This window comes from Suncus etruscus, chromosome 15 (assembly GCF_024139225.1).
Source record: "Suncus etruscus isolate mSunEtr1 chromosome 15, mSunEtr1.pri.cur, whole genome shotgun sequence".
Lineage (NCBI taxonomy): Eukaryota > Metazoa > Chordata > Mammalia > Eulipotyphla > Soricidae > Suncus > Suncus etruscus.
Window position 1 is genome coordinate 59,921,610 of NC_064862.1, and position 17,522 is coordinate 59,939,131.

At 51.4% G+C, this 17,522-nt stretch overlaps 1 protein-coding gene across 1 annotated transcript; it reads left to right on the forward strand.

Annotated features, from left to right (window-relative positions):
- The first annotated feature begins 1,833 nt into the window (after positions 1-1,833).
- Positions 1,834-17,339, forward strand: TBC1D10B (TBC1 domain family member 10B). Its single transcript, XM_049789108.1, has 9 exons — positions 1,834-2,822; positions 6,844-6,943; positions 7,416-7,523; positions 7,615-7,721; positions 13,643-13,757; positions 13,877-13,942; positions 14,125-14,314; positions 15,716-15,870; positions 15,953-17,339. The coding sequence occupies exons 1-9, from the start codon at positions 1,834-1,836 to the stop codon at positions 16,595-16,597; spliced, it is 2,475 nt and encodes an 824-aa protein (XP_049645065.1). The 3' UTR covers positions 16,598-17,339.
- Positions 17,340-17,522: the final 183 nt, after the last annotated feature.

The following is a 17,522-nucleotide window of genomic DNA, read 5'->3' on the forward strand; positions in this document are numbered from 1 at the left end:
CGTGGTCAACCGTTTTGATCCTAGGCACAATATACAACTAGAAGTAAGCCCTGATTGTAGCCAGATGTGGCACAAAAACAAAAATTGATTTCAGGTGATGTACTCTATATGAATTTCCAGGGACTTTAAATTAAGGAGATGGATGTCAGAGCAGAGGGTCTCTAAAGTTGTACCTTGTTGTTTTTCCTAGGGTATCCTGGCTTGGGCCAGGAGACTCTGGTTTAATTTCTAGTAGAAAATGAGGAGCAGAAACAGATGTGACAATGAGGGGGAAAGGAGTAGATCCGATTCTCTTTTTACTTCTGAATCCTCAAAAGAATGAGCACAGATATGGACATTTATAGTTCTGGGAATTCATAGTTTGAGGTTGGGATTCCCATCAGGAGAGCAGTCAGAGGGTGAATGAATCCTGGGGAGTTACAGCAGTGAATCTAAGGAAATAGGCCACTGAAGAGAGAGACTTAAAATTCCTCAAGGAAATACTGGATCCGGAAAGACTGATCCCTTTAATAAGATTTGGGGATCCAGGGGCTCTGCCCCTGGGATGTTCAATTTTCTAAATTAAAAAAAAAAAAAAGAAAAAAAAAAGATTTGGGGATCCAGGGCTCTGATTATTGTGGCCTGAACTTGGGCATGTTAAATTTCGGGTCAGGATGAGGATTAGAAATGAGAAATTCTAAGGTCTAGAGGACTGGGTCAGGGCATTGGTTCTGTGGTGGAACTCTCGACTCAGGACTACCGGAGAGGTGGGGCTTGGGAGCTGAATAGAGAATTGGGGCCTAGAAAGGACAGAGCCTGGACAGCGAGAAGCAGCTCTTATTGGCTCAGGGCTGCACGGATGTGCCCGGCCCTTCAGGCGCTGTCCCCAACTGACACCCCACCGCCTTCAGCGCCTGTCTCCGATTGTCACCGATATCCCTGAGCTGCACCGCCTGCCGGGCAACATCCTGCCCATTGGGTACAGCCATTGGCTGAGACGGCCGTCTTCCTCCGCTGTTGCTAAAAGTGATCACATGTGCTCATTGGCGGAAATGGCAAAGATGACCCCGCCTCATAGCTGTCATTTTTTCTTGACCTTCCTGGGATTCATAGAGCATTTCTCTGCTCTTCCTATTGCCTGCGGATGCTGTCGGTCACCGCCCTGATAGACATCACCGTTCCTTCTCCCCCCACTTTTACATTGGTTTCCTTTTTTCTGTTCCTAGTCGCCTGGACCGGCCCCTTCTCGCGCAGAGCCCGCCTTCTTCCGCGGGCATTTACTCTTTAGCCGCCTCTGATTGGTCAGAAAAATTCAACTTCCCGCTTTACGATTGGCTGCCTTTTTCGTCCCGCCTCCCCGGGCCTGCGCGCGGCCTCTCATTGGTGGCTGCGCGCTCGCTTCCTCTTTCCGCGCCGCCCGCCCCCGGCCCCCCTACGCTGGCAGCGATTGGCAGAGTTCCGGTTCCCGGTCTGCGATCATTCGTCCGAGGGCTCTGACGAGGCGGGAGGGAAAAAAAGGAGCGCGCTGGGATGGCCCGCGCGCAGGCGTGGAGCGCAGTGAGGCCGGGCGCTCGGCGGCTGGGGCCGTGTGCGCAGGCGCGAGGCCGGCTGCTCGTCCGGAGCCTCCGGGTGGGAGGGGGCGCCCCGGCGGAGCGAGGTGAGCGAGACCCGGGGACCCCCGCCCGGCCCGCCTCCGCGCTTAATTGAGCGCCGCGCCGCCCCGCCCCGCCCCGCCGCTGGCGTGCGCCGGGCCGCGCCCTTCGCCCTCTCCGCTTCCTCGGCGGGCGGCCCGAGGGCGGGCGGCGCTTTCCGCGGCCGCCCCGGCTGGGGGGATGTGAGCGGCGGCCCTCGGCCATGGAGACGGGCCCGGCGCCCCTGGTGGCCCCGCCGCGCCGTCATGGCTCGCCCGCCGCCCCCGCCGCGCCCTCGCCGCCTCCCCGCGGCTCCCGGGCCGGGCCCGTCGTCCTGGTGGCGCCGGGCCCGCCCGTGACCACGGCCACCTCGGTGCCCGTCACCCTGGTGGCCCCCGGGGAGGCGCTGCCCGCCTGCGTCCCCGTGCCGGCCCACTCCCCGGACCCGGCGGCCCCGGCCACGGCCAGCGCATCGGGGCCGCCCGCCCCAGGGGCTCCTCCCGAAGCCCCGATGGCGCAGGCCGGCCCCAGCCCGGAGCCCCGGGGGCCCGCGGCCGTGGCGGGAGCCGATCGCGCCCGAGGCATGGACTCCCCGAAGACGACGGAGCCCCGGACCTCCCCCTCCTCCTCCTCGTCCGCTCCTGCGCCGGGCACCCCGGCCGGGACCCCCACCCGGACCCCTTCCCGAACGGCGCCGCCCGGGCCCCTGACGGCCAAGCCCCCGCTCGCCCCCAAGCCGGCCACGGCGGCCTCGGCGGGCTCCGGAGCTGGAGCGGCCGCGCGGGTGGCCCCAGTGACAGCGGGACAGGTGACAGGTGGGCCCGGACCTGCGTCCGCAGCAGCAGCAGCAGCGGCATCGGCTTCGGCTTCGGCAGGACAGGCGCCCTCGGACCCCGCGGGGGCAGGCCCCGGCCCCCCAGGGACCTGTGAGCCTCCGGTAGCGGTGGTGACGGTGACCCCAGCCTCGGAACCCGCCGAAAATGCCCAGGACCTGGGCTCCACGTCCAGCCTGGGGCCTGGTATCTCCGGGCCTCGCGGGCAGGCCCCGGACACTCTGAGTTACTTGGACTCGGTGAGCCTCATGTCGGGGACCTTGGAGTCGCTGGCCGATGATGTGAGCTCCATGGGCTCAGACTCGGAGATCAACGGGCTGGCTCTGCGCAAGACGGACAAGTACGGCTTCCTTGGGGGCAGTCAGTATTCAGGCAGCCTGTAAGTATCCAGTAAGGCACGTTGGGGATGCTTGGGGGAGCATCCTGGAGGGTGGTTGCCAGGATTCCGGGTGTCCGGGTCTCTGACGATGGGTGTTTGTATGTACGTGTGGGTAGGCAGTGGGAGTGGGAACTTGGTGCTCCCCATCTGGCCTGGGGCATCCTGAGGTTTCATGGTGCACTGCTGCATTACCGTGGGATGCAGGATGTATGGGTCTTTGTCCTTGACCTAGTACCTTCCTCATTTCAGTGCCTCAGTTTCTTCCCAGTAAAGTGACTATGGAATGAGGTGATGTGGTCTTAGTTCTTTGAAAGTCTAGCAATGGCTCATATTCTGCAGGTGTTGGCTGAGCAGGGTTCTTAGGGGAAATGAATTTGGGGGTGCAGGCCCCCCAATAATCCTGGGTCCAGTGGGGTGGTGTAATGGAAGCTGGAGGGGAGACTGAGGCTGGTGTATTTTCACTGGAGGAAAGGGGGGTGGAGGAGGCCTCTTCCCCATTTCCTCCTGTCCCAGCCCTATTCTCTTTCCTAGTTCCCTCCAGGGGCCTGAGTCACTCCTGAAGTGGGGGTGTGATCGCCTTTGACTTCTTCCTTCCCTCTCTCCAGATCCTGTCCGTTGTTCCTGCACCCCTTTAACCTGCTCCTCAGGTCTGACTTCAGCATCACTTGAGGTGGCACACCTTGCAGTTGGTGTAGGATAAGGTAGTGTCAGGTCCTCAGGTCCTCACCTTTGGAGGGAGAAATAATTGAAAGTGTTGGTTTCAGCATGATAGGTTTAGGCCCTACCTCTCACTGGGTTGTGTGAGCACTTGGCTTTTGCCTCAGCCTGGAGGGTAACTGAACTTCATCTGAATCATAAAGAATAAGTAGGATTTAATCATGGCCTGTGTGTTGGGGTTGGAGAGATTTGCCTAAAGTTGGGGGAAGCCCCATGGCAGGCAGTTCTCAGCAGGGTATAATCCTGCAAACAAACCCAAACCTCTGATTGCGCAGTTCTCAGCACCCTGGGGGTGGGGTGGGGCACCTGAAGCTTGACTCTGGCACTTTCCATGCTTAAGGGATGTATTGTGCCTAATTTAGAGAAGAACTGTTGCGTGAATTGCCCCAACTCAGATAATGTGGATCTTGAAGGCCAGCGGCTCCCTCAGTGCCTTTCCACTCTAAGTAACTTGAGTTGAATTGGATTTTAGTGATCCCCTCTTAGGTGCCAGTCACCAAATGAGATGCCAATTCTGTTTTGTAACTTTGACCCTCTAAATCTTTCATCTTCCATGCTGGAGAAATCTCTCCTGAGACAAGACTGACTGCAGTACTTGTTCCCTGAAGAGCTTTAAGATGTTCCTACTGCCCACAAGATAAAATACAGCACCTTCAGCCTGCACACAGGTTTCTTATTACCTGACTCTGCCAGTCACTCTGATTTTTCTCTACCCCCCCCCCTCGCCAGGAACTGTGTTGTGGTGTTGTTGTTTTTGTCTTGTTTTTGGGCCACACCCAGTGATGCTCCAGGAATCACTCCGGCAGCCTTGGGGTACCATGCTGGGGACTGAACCCAGGTTGACTGCTTACAAAGACCCTGCTTGCTCTGCTATCTCTCTGGCCCCACCAGACATTGTTTTGTCGGTTTCATTCTCCACTGCCCCACTTGCCAGGAATGCCCTTCTCCTTTCCCTTCATGATTCATATCCACCTCCTCCTCCTCCAGGAAGCCTTCCCTGATACCACACTGCTCATCTAACTAGAGGGCTCTTCTGTGCATCTTTGTGCTTGGATTTTCCACAGCATCTTTCAGTTATATTCCACACCATATGTTAGTTATTTTGCTAGTGTGCGACCTTTCTGAATGCAGGCAAGATACTGAGTTCTTCCCAGCCCTAAAAGGAGGTTGAAGGTGACTTATAAAGATTAATGAGAGGTGGTCCTTCTGTTTAAGTTGCCCATAGGACAGAATAATATGAAATGTACATGTCCTGTTTTAAGAGTCCTTTACAATTTCTCAGTTGTCACCTCTTTGAAGCAGTCGGCATCCTTTTGTACGGATAAGAAACTCAGGTTGTCAGTTGCTAACCTTCCATGACCTAAGGGACAGAAGCAAGATTTTATTTTATTTTATTTTATTTTGGTTTTTGGGCCACACCCGGTAACGCTCAGGGGTTACTCCTGGCTATGCGCTCAGAAGTTGCTCCTGGCTTGGGGGACCATATGGGACGCCGGGGGATTGAACTGTGGTCCATCCAAGGCTAGCGCAGGCAAGGCAGGCACCTTACCTCTTGCGCCACCGCCCAGCCCCAGAAGCAAGATTTTAACTCAGTTCTGAACATCTGAGTTCTCACTGATGTGGAACAAGGTTCTATAAGAAAATTTTTTTACCCATACCTAGTTGTGTTCAGGGCTTACTCTGAGCTCAAGTATCACTCCTGGCAGACTCTGGGGGCCATATGGGATGCTGGAAATTGAACTCACATTGGCTGCATACAAGGCAAATGCCCTACCTGCTGTTCTTTGCTCCAGCCCCAAGTAACTGTTTTGATATTGATGGAGTGTCTTGACATTTTGACCAAAATAGTGGTCAGTTTGGTGAGACAGCTTCATTCATTTGATTTGGATAATTTTAGGGAGGAAGAAAAATTGGCCGAAAGGATACCTAGAATCCAATAGGAGTCTCAGTTGTTTCTAAGCCAAGAAGTCAGTTCTGGATTTTATTGTATGGACATCGATTAACATTACGAGTTGTTTCATGTAACTTTTCAGTAAATTGAGGTAGATAATGTTTTTTCTCTCCATCTTAATTGTTTTGTGTCACTTCTGGCAGGCTCTGGGGATCATGTGGGATGCTGGTGATCGAACCCAGGTCGGTCATGTGCAAGGCAAACTCCCTACCCACTCTGCTATAGTTCTGGCCTCCTCTCTTCATCTTATTAGTGAGGAAATTGAGGCTTAAAAGAATTAAGTGAGTTGTGCATAGGTGGTGAAGTTAGAACTTGGTTCCAGGCCTAACACATACTGTGGCTTTTACATATTTTGTTTTTTTGGGGGGGCCACACCCAGTGGCGCTCAGGCATTACTCCTGGCTCGGCACTCAGAAACCACTTCTGGGATGCTGGGGATCAAACCCCAGGTTCATCCAGGGTCACTGCATGCAAGGCAAACACCCTACCACTATTCTATTGCTCCAGCCCATGTTTTATTGTTTTTGTTTTTTGGGTCACACCCAGCAGCACTTGGGTTCCTCCTGGCTCTACGCTCAGAAATCACTCCTGGCAGGCTCGGGGGACCATATGGTATGCTAGGATTCAAACCACCATCCTTCTGTATGCAAGGCAAATACACTACCTCCATGCTATCTCTCCGGTCCCTTATCTTTTAAATATTTTATGCTGTGTCTCATATTTATGTCAGAAGTGGGATTTGAACACTCTAAACAGTAATTGCTAACCTTTTTTGAGCCTGAGTTCCCAAACTGCCACACAATGCCCGGTCTTCCCAATGGCCAGTCCGGCCCTGTTGCTAGGTGAGCTGCAAAGCAGACACCGGCACACTCGTCTCTCGCCTCCTGCTGCGCCGCATATCTTAATTGCAGACCCCTTCCCATGTGCCAGCTGCAAGGCCTTTGCGTGCCACAGATTCACCATCGAGGCTCTAACATGAGAGCGCCGTCCTTCAGTCTACTTCTTTATTATTATTATTATTATTTTATCTTTTCGTTTTTGGTTCACACCTAGTGTGCTCAGGGGCTACTCTGGCTCTGCGCTCAGAAATCGCTCCTGGACCATATGTGATGCCGGGAATCAAACCTGGCTCCATCTGGTATTGGCCATGTGGAAGGCAAATGTCCTACTGCTGTGCTATCAGAACTAGGATTTGGAATGTAAGGGGGCAGACATCCTGAGTAGCTCAAAAATTGCTTTATGTCTATACTTTATTTGAGCCTGAGAAGGTGACTTGCCTCAGTTTTCTTAGCAATTCAGATATTATATTACTACTACTGATTCTTTCCATGCCCCCTTCCTCCCATTCTGTAGAGAGAGCTCTATTCCTGTGGATGTGGCTCGGCAGCGGGAGCTCAAATGGCTGGAGATGTTCAGTAACTGGGATAAGTGGCTCTCACGACGTTTCCAGAAGGTTTGAGAAGCTGAGTGGTGGGCAGGGCAGTGGGTTGGGGTTGGGGTTGGGGTTGGGAGTTTGGGGCTGGGGGATAGGATGGGCCCAGGATCTTGACATTATCTGCTCTCTGGACCATGTTGGAGGTAGGTAGTACTTACTCCAAAGATGGAAGTTAGGTGCTGGCGGTAGGGCATTTGCCTTGCAAGCAGCAGACCCAAGATGGGTGTTGGTTTTAATTCCGGCATCATCCCATGTGGTCCCTGTGCCTGCCAGGAGTGATTTCTGAGCAGGGAACCAGGAGTGATTTCTGAGCGCTGCCGGGTGTGGCCCAAAAACCAAAAAAAAAAAAAAAAGATGGAAGTTAGGCCAGGCCCAGTGGAGTCAATCCTGTGGAATGTGGGAGGGGTGTCCCCAAGAGCCTAAAATTTAAGGGAAGTGTGGAGGTCAGGCCAGCTCCTGAGGATATTCTTTTCTTGCCTCTCTGCCTTAGGTGAAGTTACGATGTCGGAAGGGAATCCCCTCCTCCCTCAGAGCCAAGGCCTGGCAGTATCTGTCCAATAGCAAGGAACTTCTGGAGCAAAACCCGGGCAAGTTTGAGGTGTGTACAGCTCTGTGGCATGGGGACTTAGGACACTGAAGGATGTCATCAGTTTTTCAAATCCTGAGGTTATCCCACTGTCCCATTCTAGGAACTGGAACGAGCTCCTGGAGACCCCAAGTGGCTAGATGTGATTGAGAAGGACTTGCACCGCCAGTTCCCTTTCCATGAGATGTTTGCGGCTCGAGGGGGACACGGGTAAGATGGCCTGATCATGCTATCAAACATTTGTTGAAAGCTCCAGGTGGAGACAGTCTAGGAAGAAAGCAGTTCTTACTCTCATGAATTTCTAGAAGAGTGGTTCTTTTTGTTTTGGAATCATACCTGGTGATGCTGTCTATTGGTCTGCATTCAGATCACTCCTGGTGGACTTGGAGGACTATATTGAAAGCCTGAATCAAACAGGGGTCTGCTGTATGGAAGGCAAGTGCCCTACCCACTGTGCTATCACTATGGTCCCACTAGAAGAGTGGTTCTTTTTTTGTTGTTGTTTTTGGGTTACTCCTGGCTGTATGCTCAGAAATCGCTCCTGGCAGGCTCGGGGGACCATATGGGATGCCGGGATTCGAACCACCGTCCTTCTGCATGCAAGGTGAACGCCTTACCTCCATGCTGTCTCTCTGGCCCAGAAGAGTGGTTTTAATGGAGTGAAAGTAAAGTTGCATCAAAGTGTTCGAGGAAAAAAAATTTAAAAAAAAGTGTTCTAGGAGAGACGAAGTCTAGGGTTGGGAATGTAGGTATGGTAGGGAGTTTAGTCTGGGAAAGAGAAGTATATTAAGCACATCAGAAAGCATTTGATGGTCTGAAGCGATAGTACAATGGGTGGGGTACTTGCCTTGCATGTAGTAAACTGGGTTCAATTCCCAGTATCCCAGATGGTCTCCCAAGCAACGCCAGGAGTAACCCCTGAGTTACGTTGAATGTGACCAAAAAATAAAAATAAAATGTATTTGAGGGGCTGGAGAGACAATACAACAGGTAGGGTTCTTGCTTTGTACATCAGGATCCCCTCAAGTCCTGCCAGGAATGATCCCTAAGCACAGAGTCAGCAGTAGGTCCTGAGTACCATTCGGTGTAGCTCTGAAAAAAGGAAAAAGGTCCAGAGTGATAGCACAGCACAGCGGTAGGGCGTTTGCCTTACACATGGCCAATCCAGGACGGACCTTAGTTCGATCCCTGGCATCCTATCCCTCGAGTCACGTTCTGTATGGTCCCCGAGCCAGGAGTGATTTCTGAGCGCATAGCCAGGAGTAACTCCTGAGCATCACTGGGTGTGGTCCAAAAAGCAAATAAAAAAAAGAGAGGCAAAAGAAATGCATTTTGATTGATTTTTGGTGATGCCAGGGATTAAAAAATACAGGGCTTCACACTAGCAAGGCAAGTGCTGTATCCCTACTTCAAGCTGGATCTCTGTCCTTAACCTGGGCTTTGCAGGATTTTCCTTGCTAGGGGCTTGCTTATATAACCTGTTTTGTTTTGTTTTGTTTTGTTTTTGGGCCACACCCTGCATGATCAGAGGTTACTCCTGGCTCTGCACTCAGAAATCGCTCCTGCCAGATTCGGGGGATCATATGGGATGCCAGGAATCAAACCCGGGTCTGTCCCAGGTTTTCACCGTGCTATTTCTCCGGCCCCCTTACCTGTGTTTTGTATAGGTTAGTGGGGATAGACAGAGCTGAATTTGGAAATATGGTTTGGGGTCCTTAAATCAGTGATTTTCAAGCTTTTTATACTTGTGAGCCATTGGCTATATGAGAAGTTCTGAGGACCGCAGATGACGTGTCCACACCTGCTGCTTACACTCCTCACTGTGGGCACTGCATTCTGTGACCCAGGTGTGCTGCTTCTAAGCAGTAATAACTTTTTCTCAGATCATTACTTGGTTTTAGTTTGGTATGTCATGCTTTTCAAGCTGCATATATGCCACTCCCTAGTGTGTAAAATGATCTTTGGCAGTTCTCTGATGGACCTTTTTTATCAGTAGTTTCTTCCTTTCAGCAAAGATGTCTTGAGAGCACATGATCTGCCAGGCACTGTTTTAGGAGCCAATGACAGCACTGGACAAATGATAAAAGCTAGGGACATAGCTTAGCAGTAGATCACGTTCCTTACTTGGGTTAGGCTCTGGGTTTAGTCTCTGGCAGCCATAACTATATTCAGCACAGAGGCAGGAGTAACTCCTGACTACCACCAGGCATAGCCTCAAAACAACAACAAAAAGAAAAACAGGCTGGAGTGATAGCACAGCGGTAAGGAGTTTTGCACGTGGCCAACACAGGACGGACCCTGGTTTGGATCCCGGCCCCATATGGTCCCCTGAGCCTGCCAGGAGCAACTTCTGAGCGCAGAGCCAGGAGTAAGCCCTGAGCGCTGCTGGGTGTGACCCAAAAACCAAAAGAAAAAAAAAAAAAAGAAAAAAAAATGAAACAAATATCTGATTAGAGAATGAAAGCAAAGAAATTGAAGACAGGAGTGTATACTCTGGAGGAGTGCTGTTGATTAGATAATGGAAGAAATGAAGCAGGAAGGGAAATGATGTAGGAAGGGAAAGTGAAATCAGAAAAGTTATAGGGACCAGAGAGATAATACAACAGGTTAGGCACTTGCCTTGTATGTGGCTGACCCAGGTTTGTACCCCAACATCCCATATGATCCCCTGAACACCACCAGGAGTGGTTCCTGAGTGCAGAACCTGGAGTAACTACTGAGCATTGCCAAATGTGGTCCCTCCAAAATAAAAATCAAACAAACGAAAAACGGTTGTTGATAGGCCAGAAAGATAGCTCAATAGCTTGAGTACAGGGGCTGGAGTGTTAGCACAGTGGTAGGGCATTTGCCTTGCATGTGACTGGCCCAGGATGGACCTGGGTTCGATCCCTGGCGTCCCATATGGGCCCCTGTGCCTGCCAGTAGTGATTTCTGAGCGTAGAGCCCGGAGTAACCTGGAGTAACCAGGTATGGCCCAAAAACAAACAAAACAAATGGGCTGGAGAGATAGCATGGAGGTAAGGTGTTTACCTTGCATGCAGATGGATGGTGAATGGTGATTCGAATCCCAGCATCCCATATAGTCCCGAGCCTGTCAGGAGCGATTACTGAGCATAGAGCCAGGAAGAACCCGAGCACTGCTGGGTGTGACCCAAAAACCAAAAAAACAAACAAAAAACAAAAAAACCCAAAACCCAACAATAGCTTAAGTATATATAGGTTTTGCACTTAGAAGGTCCAGATTTGATCACTGGCGCCATTTGGTCCCTTGAGCACTGCCAAGTGTGCCTTCCCTCCCAATATATATAAAAAGATATTAAGCTAGAGGAAATAAAAAATGTGGTTACCAATTGGAGTAGTCTAGTAGAGAGATGGGCGAGTTGCTGGAATGAATGATAACCCATGGAGGGAGAGAGGATGGACTCCAGTACCCAAGTAAAAAGACTTTGCTTGGCCAGGATCACAGACAGTTCACCCACAGCTGCACTGGGGAAGGCAGGATCATAGAATCAGGTGGGGAGTTGATTCTTCTTGTAGTACTAGCACTAGGTAAAATAAATATATCAGGATGCTATTGTGAAGAGAAGAGAAAAATGTTAATTTGATAACAATGGAGTTGTTTGTAGATAAGCACAAATGAAGATTATAAATGCTGGGGCCCGCACGGTGGCGCTAGGGGTAAGGTGTCTGTCTTGCCAGCGCTAGCCTAGGATGGACCACAGTTTGATCCCCCGGCGTCCCATATGGTCCCCCAAGCCAGGAGTGACTTCTGAGCGCATAGCCAGGAGTAAACCCTGAGCGTCACCGGGTGTGGCCCAAAAACCAAAAAAAAAAAAAATTCTAAATGATAGGACATAATACTGAAAGCAGTGTCAGGGAGATGATCCCCTGTTGTATGTGGGTATATGTTTCAAGACCACCAGTGAATAATACTAAGCCCTAGATATACTGTGCTTTTTTCAATTCATACATACCTATGATAAAACTTAAAAAGTTAGGACAGTAAGATTAGCAATAATGACCAATAATCAGTCAATAATAGCTATGATAAAAGTTATGTATGGTATAAAAATATTTTCCTGTACAGTATTTTTAGACCACAGTTGTGGGTAACTGAAATCACAGATCAGAGTATCTTTTTCTGAGTAAGAGATAAGGGTTGAGCTGTGAAATGTCAATGTTATATATAAAGAGGGAATAGACAAGAATGGAACCAGCATGTTAAGATATCGTGTTGTTTGGTGGAAGAGAATGATCAGGGATTATCCTCCCTCTTCTCAGGATAGCTTTGAGGAGTTATGGATGACTTTCTGGATTTTGGGTTTTTTTTTTGGGAGGCGGTACACTGGCTGTGTTCAGGGCTTTCTCATTGCTTTGTGCTCAGGAATCTCCTGGTGGAATTTCGGACACATTATGTGGTGGGGATTGAACCCACATGCAAGACAAGTGCCCTACACACTGGCTGTCTCCCATTGTTTTTTTTCTTCTGGGTCACTTTCAACAATGCTCAGGTGTGTGTGTGTGTGTGTGTGTGTGTGTGTGTGTGTGTGTGTGTGTGTGTGTGGTTTTTGGGTCACACCCGGCAGTGCTCAGGGGTTGTGTGTGTGTGTGTGTGTGTGTGTGTGTGTGGTTTTTGGGTCACACCCGGCAGTGCTCAGGGGTTATTCCTGGCTCCAGGCTCAGAAATTGGTGTGTGTGTGTGGTGTTTGGGTCACACCCGGCTCAGAAATTGGTGTGTGTGTGTGTGTGTGTGTGTGTGTGTGTGTGTATGTGTGTGTGTGTGGTTTTTGGGTCACACCCGGCAGTGCTCAGGGGTTATTCCTGGCTCCAGGCTCAGAAATTGGTGTGTGTGTGTGTGTGTGTGGTGTTTGGGTCACACCCGGCTCAGAAATTGGTGTGTGTGTGTGTGTGGTTTTTGGGTCACACCCGGCAGTGCTCAGGGGTTATTCCTGGCTCCAGGCTCAGAAATTGCTCCTGGCAGGCACAGGGGACCATATGGGACGCTGGGATTTGAACTGATGACCTTCTGCATGAAAGGCAAGCGCCTTACCTCCATGCTATCTCTCCAGCCCCAGGAGTTATTTCTGACACTGCACTCAGGAATAACTTGATGGGCTCAGGGCATATGGGATGATGGGGATTGAACCTGGGTGAGTGCTGTGCAAGGCAAAAGAACCCTACCCATTGTGCTATTGCTTTGGCCTTGGCTTTATGGTTTTTGTTCATGGTTTTTGGCCCCACCAAGTGATGTTCAGAGCTGACTCTTTGCTCAGAAATTCCTCCTGGCACGTGTGTGTGTGTGGGGGAACATATGGGATGCTGGGGATCAAACCTAGGCCAATACCCTATCTGCTGTGCTATCACTCCGACTCTGTCTTTTGTTTTGTTTTGTTTTTTTGGTTTTTGGGCCACACTCAGTGATGCTCGGGATACTCCTGACTATGCGCTCAGAAATCGCTTTTGGCTTGGGGGACCATATGGGACACCGGGAGATCGAACCGCTGTTCATCCTAGGCGGGCAAGGCAGACTCCTTACCTCTTGCTCCACTGCTCTGGCCTTTTTTTTTTTTTTTTTTTAAATGGGTCAGTGAAAGGGATTCCTATACTTGGACACATCATCCCCCAGGAAGAGGAGCTGGTCTAGAGTAGAGATTTAATTTTGTGTAGCGTCTGAGGCATAGCTGTTGCCAAACCTTTACTAAGGGACATGCCTGCAGTGAAGTCCTATGAGACAGAGCAGGCCCTATCTGGAGAGTCTCTGAGCTGAAGTGAGAAAAGCATCAGACAGTGCTAGAGGATGGCTGGTGCTCAGGGTATTGGAAGCTTCCTAGAGCGGGTGACCTTAAAGGGACTGTGGTGGATGAAGGAAGGTTGGGAGCACAGCCTGTGCTGGGAAATGGGTTGGGACATGTTAGCTATGCAGGTGAGAGTGGAGGGCTGGAATCTGGAATACTTTATGTCCTGAGTTTGTCTTAAGCTAGGAAAGGGTGGTGGCAGTAAAGCTCTGACGTTAGTAAGAAGCTGGATTTGTGAGGGGTTTGGTGTGCAGCTAAGGGGGAGGCGGGTTGAGTTTGGGGCAGTGTTCTTCCAGCTCCTGTGACTGCCCTCACGGTCTCTCCCAACACCCTTAGGCAACAGGACCTGTACCGAATCCTGAAGGCCTACACTATCTACCGACCCGATGAGGGCTACTGCCAGGCGCAGGCCCCTGTGGCTGCAGTACTGCTCATGCACATGCCTGCTGAGGTCAGCATAGCTGGTCCTGGTTGGGAGGGGCTGGAGGATAGTGGCCTACTGTGGTGATGGGAGTTCTGCTCCGATTTTCTCATGCACCATCCCTTCCTCCTTGTTCTTGCTCTTTTCAGCAAGCCTTTTGGTGCCTGGTGCAGATCTGTGACAAGTACCTCCCCGGTTACTACAGTGCAGGGCTGGTGAGTGACTGCAGTCTGACTGTACCTGGGGCTGTGACTTCTCCCCAAGTCTTTTGGGAGGCCTGTGTCCTGCCCCACCCTGTGCCCCCTTCATTCCCTGACATCTGGGCCTTCTGTATTGAGGTGAGGATCTCCACCCAGGGCCACAGCAGGCCTCCTCTCATGGCTTGTCTCATCTCTAGGAGGCCATTCAGTTGGACGGAGAAATTTTTTTTGCACTGCTGCGCCGAGCCTCCCCACTGGCACATCGGCATTTGCGACGACAGCGGATTGACCCGGTGCTCTACATGACAGAGTGGTTCATGTGCATCTTCGCTCGCACCCTGCCCTGGGCCTCAGTGCTTCGTGTCTGGGACATGTTCTTCTGTGAAGGTATTTCTGGGCCGTTCAGGTCATGGGGTATCTGGGGTTTCCATGAGATTTGAGGGTGGTCCTGCTTATAAGTGGTACTTGGAATGGGCTGTACTGTAAGCCTTTTAGCTTGAAAAAATGGAGTCTTGGCTTTAGCTGTCATGGCTGCGGACCTTCTCTGTCAGGAACCTGAAAGTTGTGATGCGCAATTCCTTAGTTTCCTGAGCAATGCTGGGGCTCTGGGGCCACTTCTGACTGTTCAGGCCACGTGGTTCAATACTGTGAGGATACCAGGCTGCTAGAGCTCAATAATACTATGGGCTATCAGGATCACTTAAAATACGGGTGGCACCTGGGATTACACTTAGGATTTTGTGTATGTCAGGCACATGCTTCAGTCCTTAAAACTATCTCCTGGCCTCATATTTTTTTTTGGGCCACACTTGGTCGCATTCAGGGGTTATTTCTGGCTCTGAGCTCAAACATTACTCCTGGCAGGCTCAGGGGATAATATGGGATGCCAGGGATTGAACCTAGGTTGGCAAATGTTCTACCTACTGGGCTATTGCTCCTGCTCTTTGTATTTTTTTTTTTAAACTATTGAGGGGCCGGGCGGTGGCGCTGGAGGTAAGGTGCCTGCCTTACAAGCGCTAGCCAAGGAACGGACAGCGGTTCGATCCCCCGGCGTCCCATATGGTTCCCCCAAGCCAGGGGCGATTTCTGAGCACATAGCCAGGAGTAACCCCTGAGCGTCAAACGGGTGTGGCCCAAAAACCAAAAAAAAAAAAAACAAAAAAAAAAAACTATTGAATGGTTGTTGGGCAACACCCAGTGGTGGTCAGGGGTTACTCCTGACCTGGCAGGCTGGGGGACCATATGGATACCAGGAATTGAATTGAGTCCCTCCCAATTGGCTGCATGCAAGGCAAATGCCCTACTGTGTGCTATCTCTCCGACCCCTCATTTTCTTATTTTTAACTTTTTTTGTTGTTTTGGGCCATATCCAGCAGTGCTCAGGGATCACTCCTGGCCTTGTGCTCAATAAGTATTCCCTGCAGTATTGGGGAGCCTGCATGGTAATGGGGGTTATATGTGGAGTTCCTGCATATAAGACATGCACTCAGTCCATTAAGCTACCTCTCTGGCCTTCCTTTCTCATTTTTTTGGTTTTTTGTTTTTGTGCCACACCTGGTGATATGCGCCTGGCTTGGGGGACCATATAGAACGCTGGTGAATCGAACCACAGTCCGTCCTAGGTCAGCTGTGTACAAGTCAAAAGCCTTACTGCTGCGCCACCGCTCCAGCGTTCATTTCTCTTCTTAAGGCCTCAGGAATTGGGTTGGACTATGAATCCTTTCTGAATGGGACAGACTTAAGATTCCAGGCCTGTTTCCCCAAGATGTCTTTTCTCTACCCCTTAAGGTGTGAAGATCATCTTTCGGGTTGCCTTGGTACTGCTGCGGCACACGCTGGGCTCTGTGGACAAGCTTCGTGCCTGCCAAGGCATGTATGAAACCATGGAGCAGTTACGCAATCTACCCCAGCAGTGTATGCAGGAGGACTTCCTGGTGCATGAGGTAAGTCCTGGCCTTAGCACACCCACATCTGCTTTAGCCTATCTTCCCCTTTACCATCTGGCCCCATTTCTTCTCTGTCTAGGTGACTAACCTTCCAGTAACAGAAGCACTGATTGAGCGAGAGAATACAGCCCAGCTCAAGAAGTGGCGAGAAACTCGGGGGGAGCTACAGTATCGGCCATCACGGCGACTACATGGCTCCCGGGCCATCCATGAGGAACGGCGGCGGCAGCAGCCACCCCTGGGTCCCTCTTCCAGCCTCCTCAGCCTCCCAGGCCTCAAGAGTCGAGGCTCCAGAGCAGCTGGTGGGGGCCCCTCCCCACCCCTTCCTGTTCGAAGGGCCAGTGCTGGGCCTGTCCCAGGGCCTGTGGTCACCGCTGAGGGACTGCATCCATCTCTTCCTTCACCTACTGGCAATAGCACTCCATTAGGTTCCAGCAAGGAAATCCGGAAGCTGGAGAAGGAACGGCAGAAACAGGAAAAGGAACGTGAGAAGGAGCGGCAGAAACAGGAGAAAGAACGGGAGAAACAGGAGAAGGAGAGGCACAAGTGGGAAAAAGAGCAGGAGAAGGAGCAGCAGAAGCAGGAAAAGGAGCGGCAGAAGCAGGAGAAAAAGGCTCAAGGCAGGAAGCTTTCACTTCGTCGGAAGGCAGATGGGCCCCCAGCACCCACAGAGGGTGGGGACAGGGCTTCAGCATCTGAGACCCGGCAGGATGCTTACTTCTAACCTGCACTGGGGCTGGACTGCATGGCCCTTCTTTTCCCTTGGCCAACAGCAGGCCTAGCCAGGGCTGTTGCCCCAGCCCCTTCAGCAGGCCGCCCCTTTCCAAAGAAAGTGGTTTAACTTCCATCTCCTTGCCTGCCAACACTGAGTGCATGGGGTGGTTGCATTTCCCTGGGGCAGTGGGAACACAGCAGGGGTCTGTCACTCCTGTCCCAATTCCTCCTGGGGTCCTTCCCCAGGCACTGTCCTGATTGGCCTTTCATCACCATAGAGATGACTTGGCCCTGGCAGCAGCTCTTTCAGATTCGTACACTCCAGTCACTCCTTGGCTGTGAGCCCAGGTTCTCATTCTACTTCTGGACATCAATGTGTTGTAATTATGTACAGAGGACCTGCCTGGCCCCAGTGTGGGGTGGGGGGACTCTTAACTTCTGTCCTGTGGTTCTCCTTCCACAGTGTTCTTACCTAGTTTATTTAAGGGGACATGCACTGGAACAGGAACTGTCCCCCACTTCCCCATACACCGTCCTCGCTCTTTTCCCTATCTGCCCGTTCTCTGTATTCTCAGGCTTCTCCTGCTTTGTCTCACCAGCAACCTGTGCCCTCGCCACCCTCCTCCAGCCCCTCTCTGGGCTTGAGCTACAGGGGTTGAACCCAATGTTTACATTCTCTTCTGTCTCTGCTCCCCACCCCTTGCGGCGCTTTGAGGAACCAGAACTAGAAAAAAACCTGCTGTTATACCTGGGGCTGTCTCCTGCCTTGTTATTTGATGAGCAGAGTAAGGACTGGGGAGGGAGGCAGGAATGAAGCGAAGATCAGGGCCTTTAGGGAAGGAGGCGGAGGGGATCCTCTGGGCGTCTGGTCCATCTCAGTCACTCCTCAACCAGGGTTGAGCTCCTGTGGGTTGGCCGCCTCCGTGTGCAGCCCC

Excerpts from the sequence above, each read along its gene's own strand:
- TBC1D10B (XM_049789108.1), top strand. The coding sequence starts at position 1,834 with ATGGAGACGGGCCCGGCGCCCCTGGTGGCCCCGCCGCGCCGTCATGGC. Across the intron at positions 6,944-7,415 it reads TCTCACGACGTTTCCAGAAG|GTGAAGTTACGATGTCGGAA; the intron begins GTTTGAGAAGCT and ends TCTCTGCCTTAG. Across the intron at positions 14,315-15,715 it reads GGACATGTTCTTCTGTGAAG|GTGTGAAGATCATCTTTCGG; the intron begins GTATTTCTGGGC and ends CTACCCCTTAAG.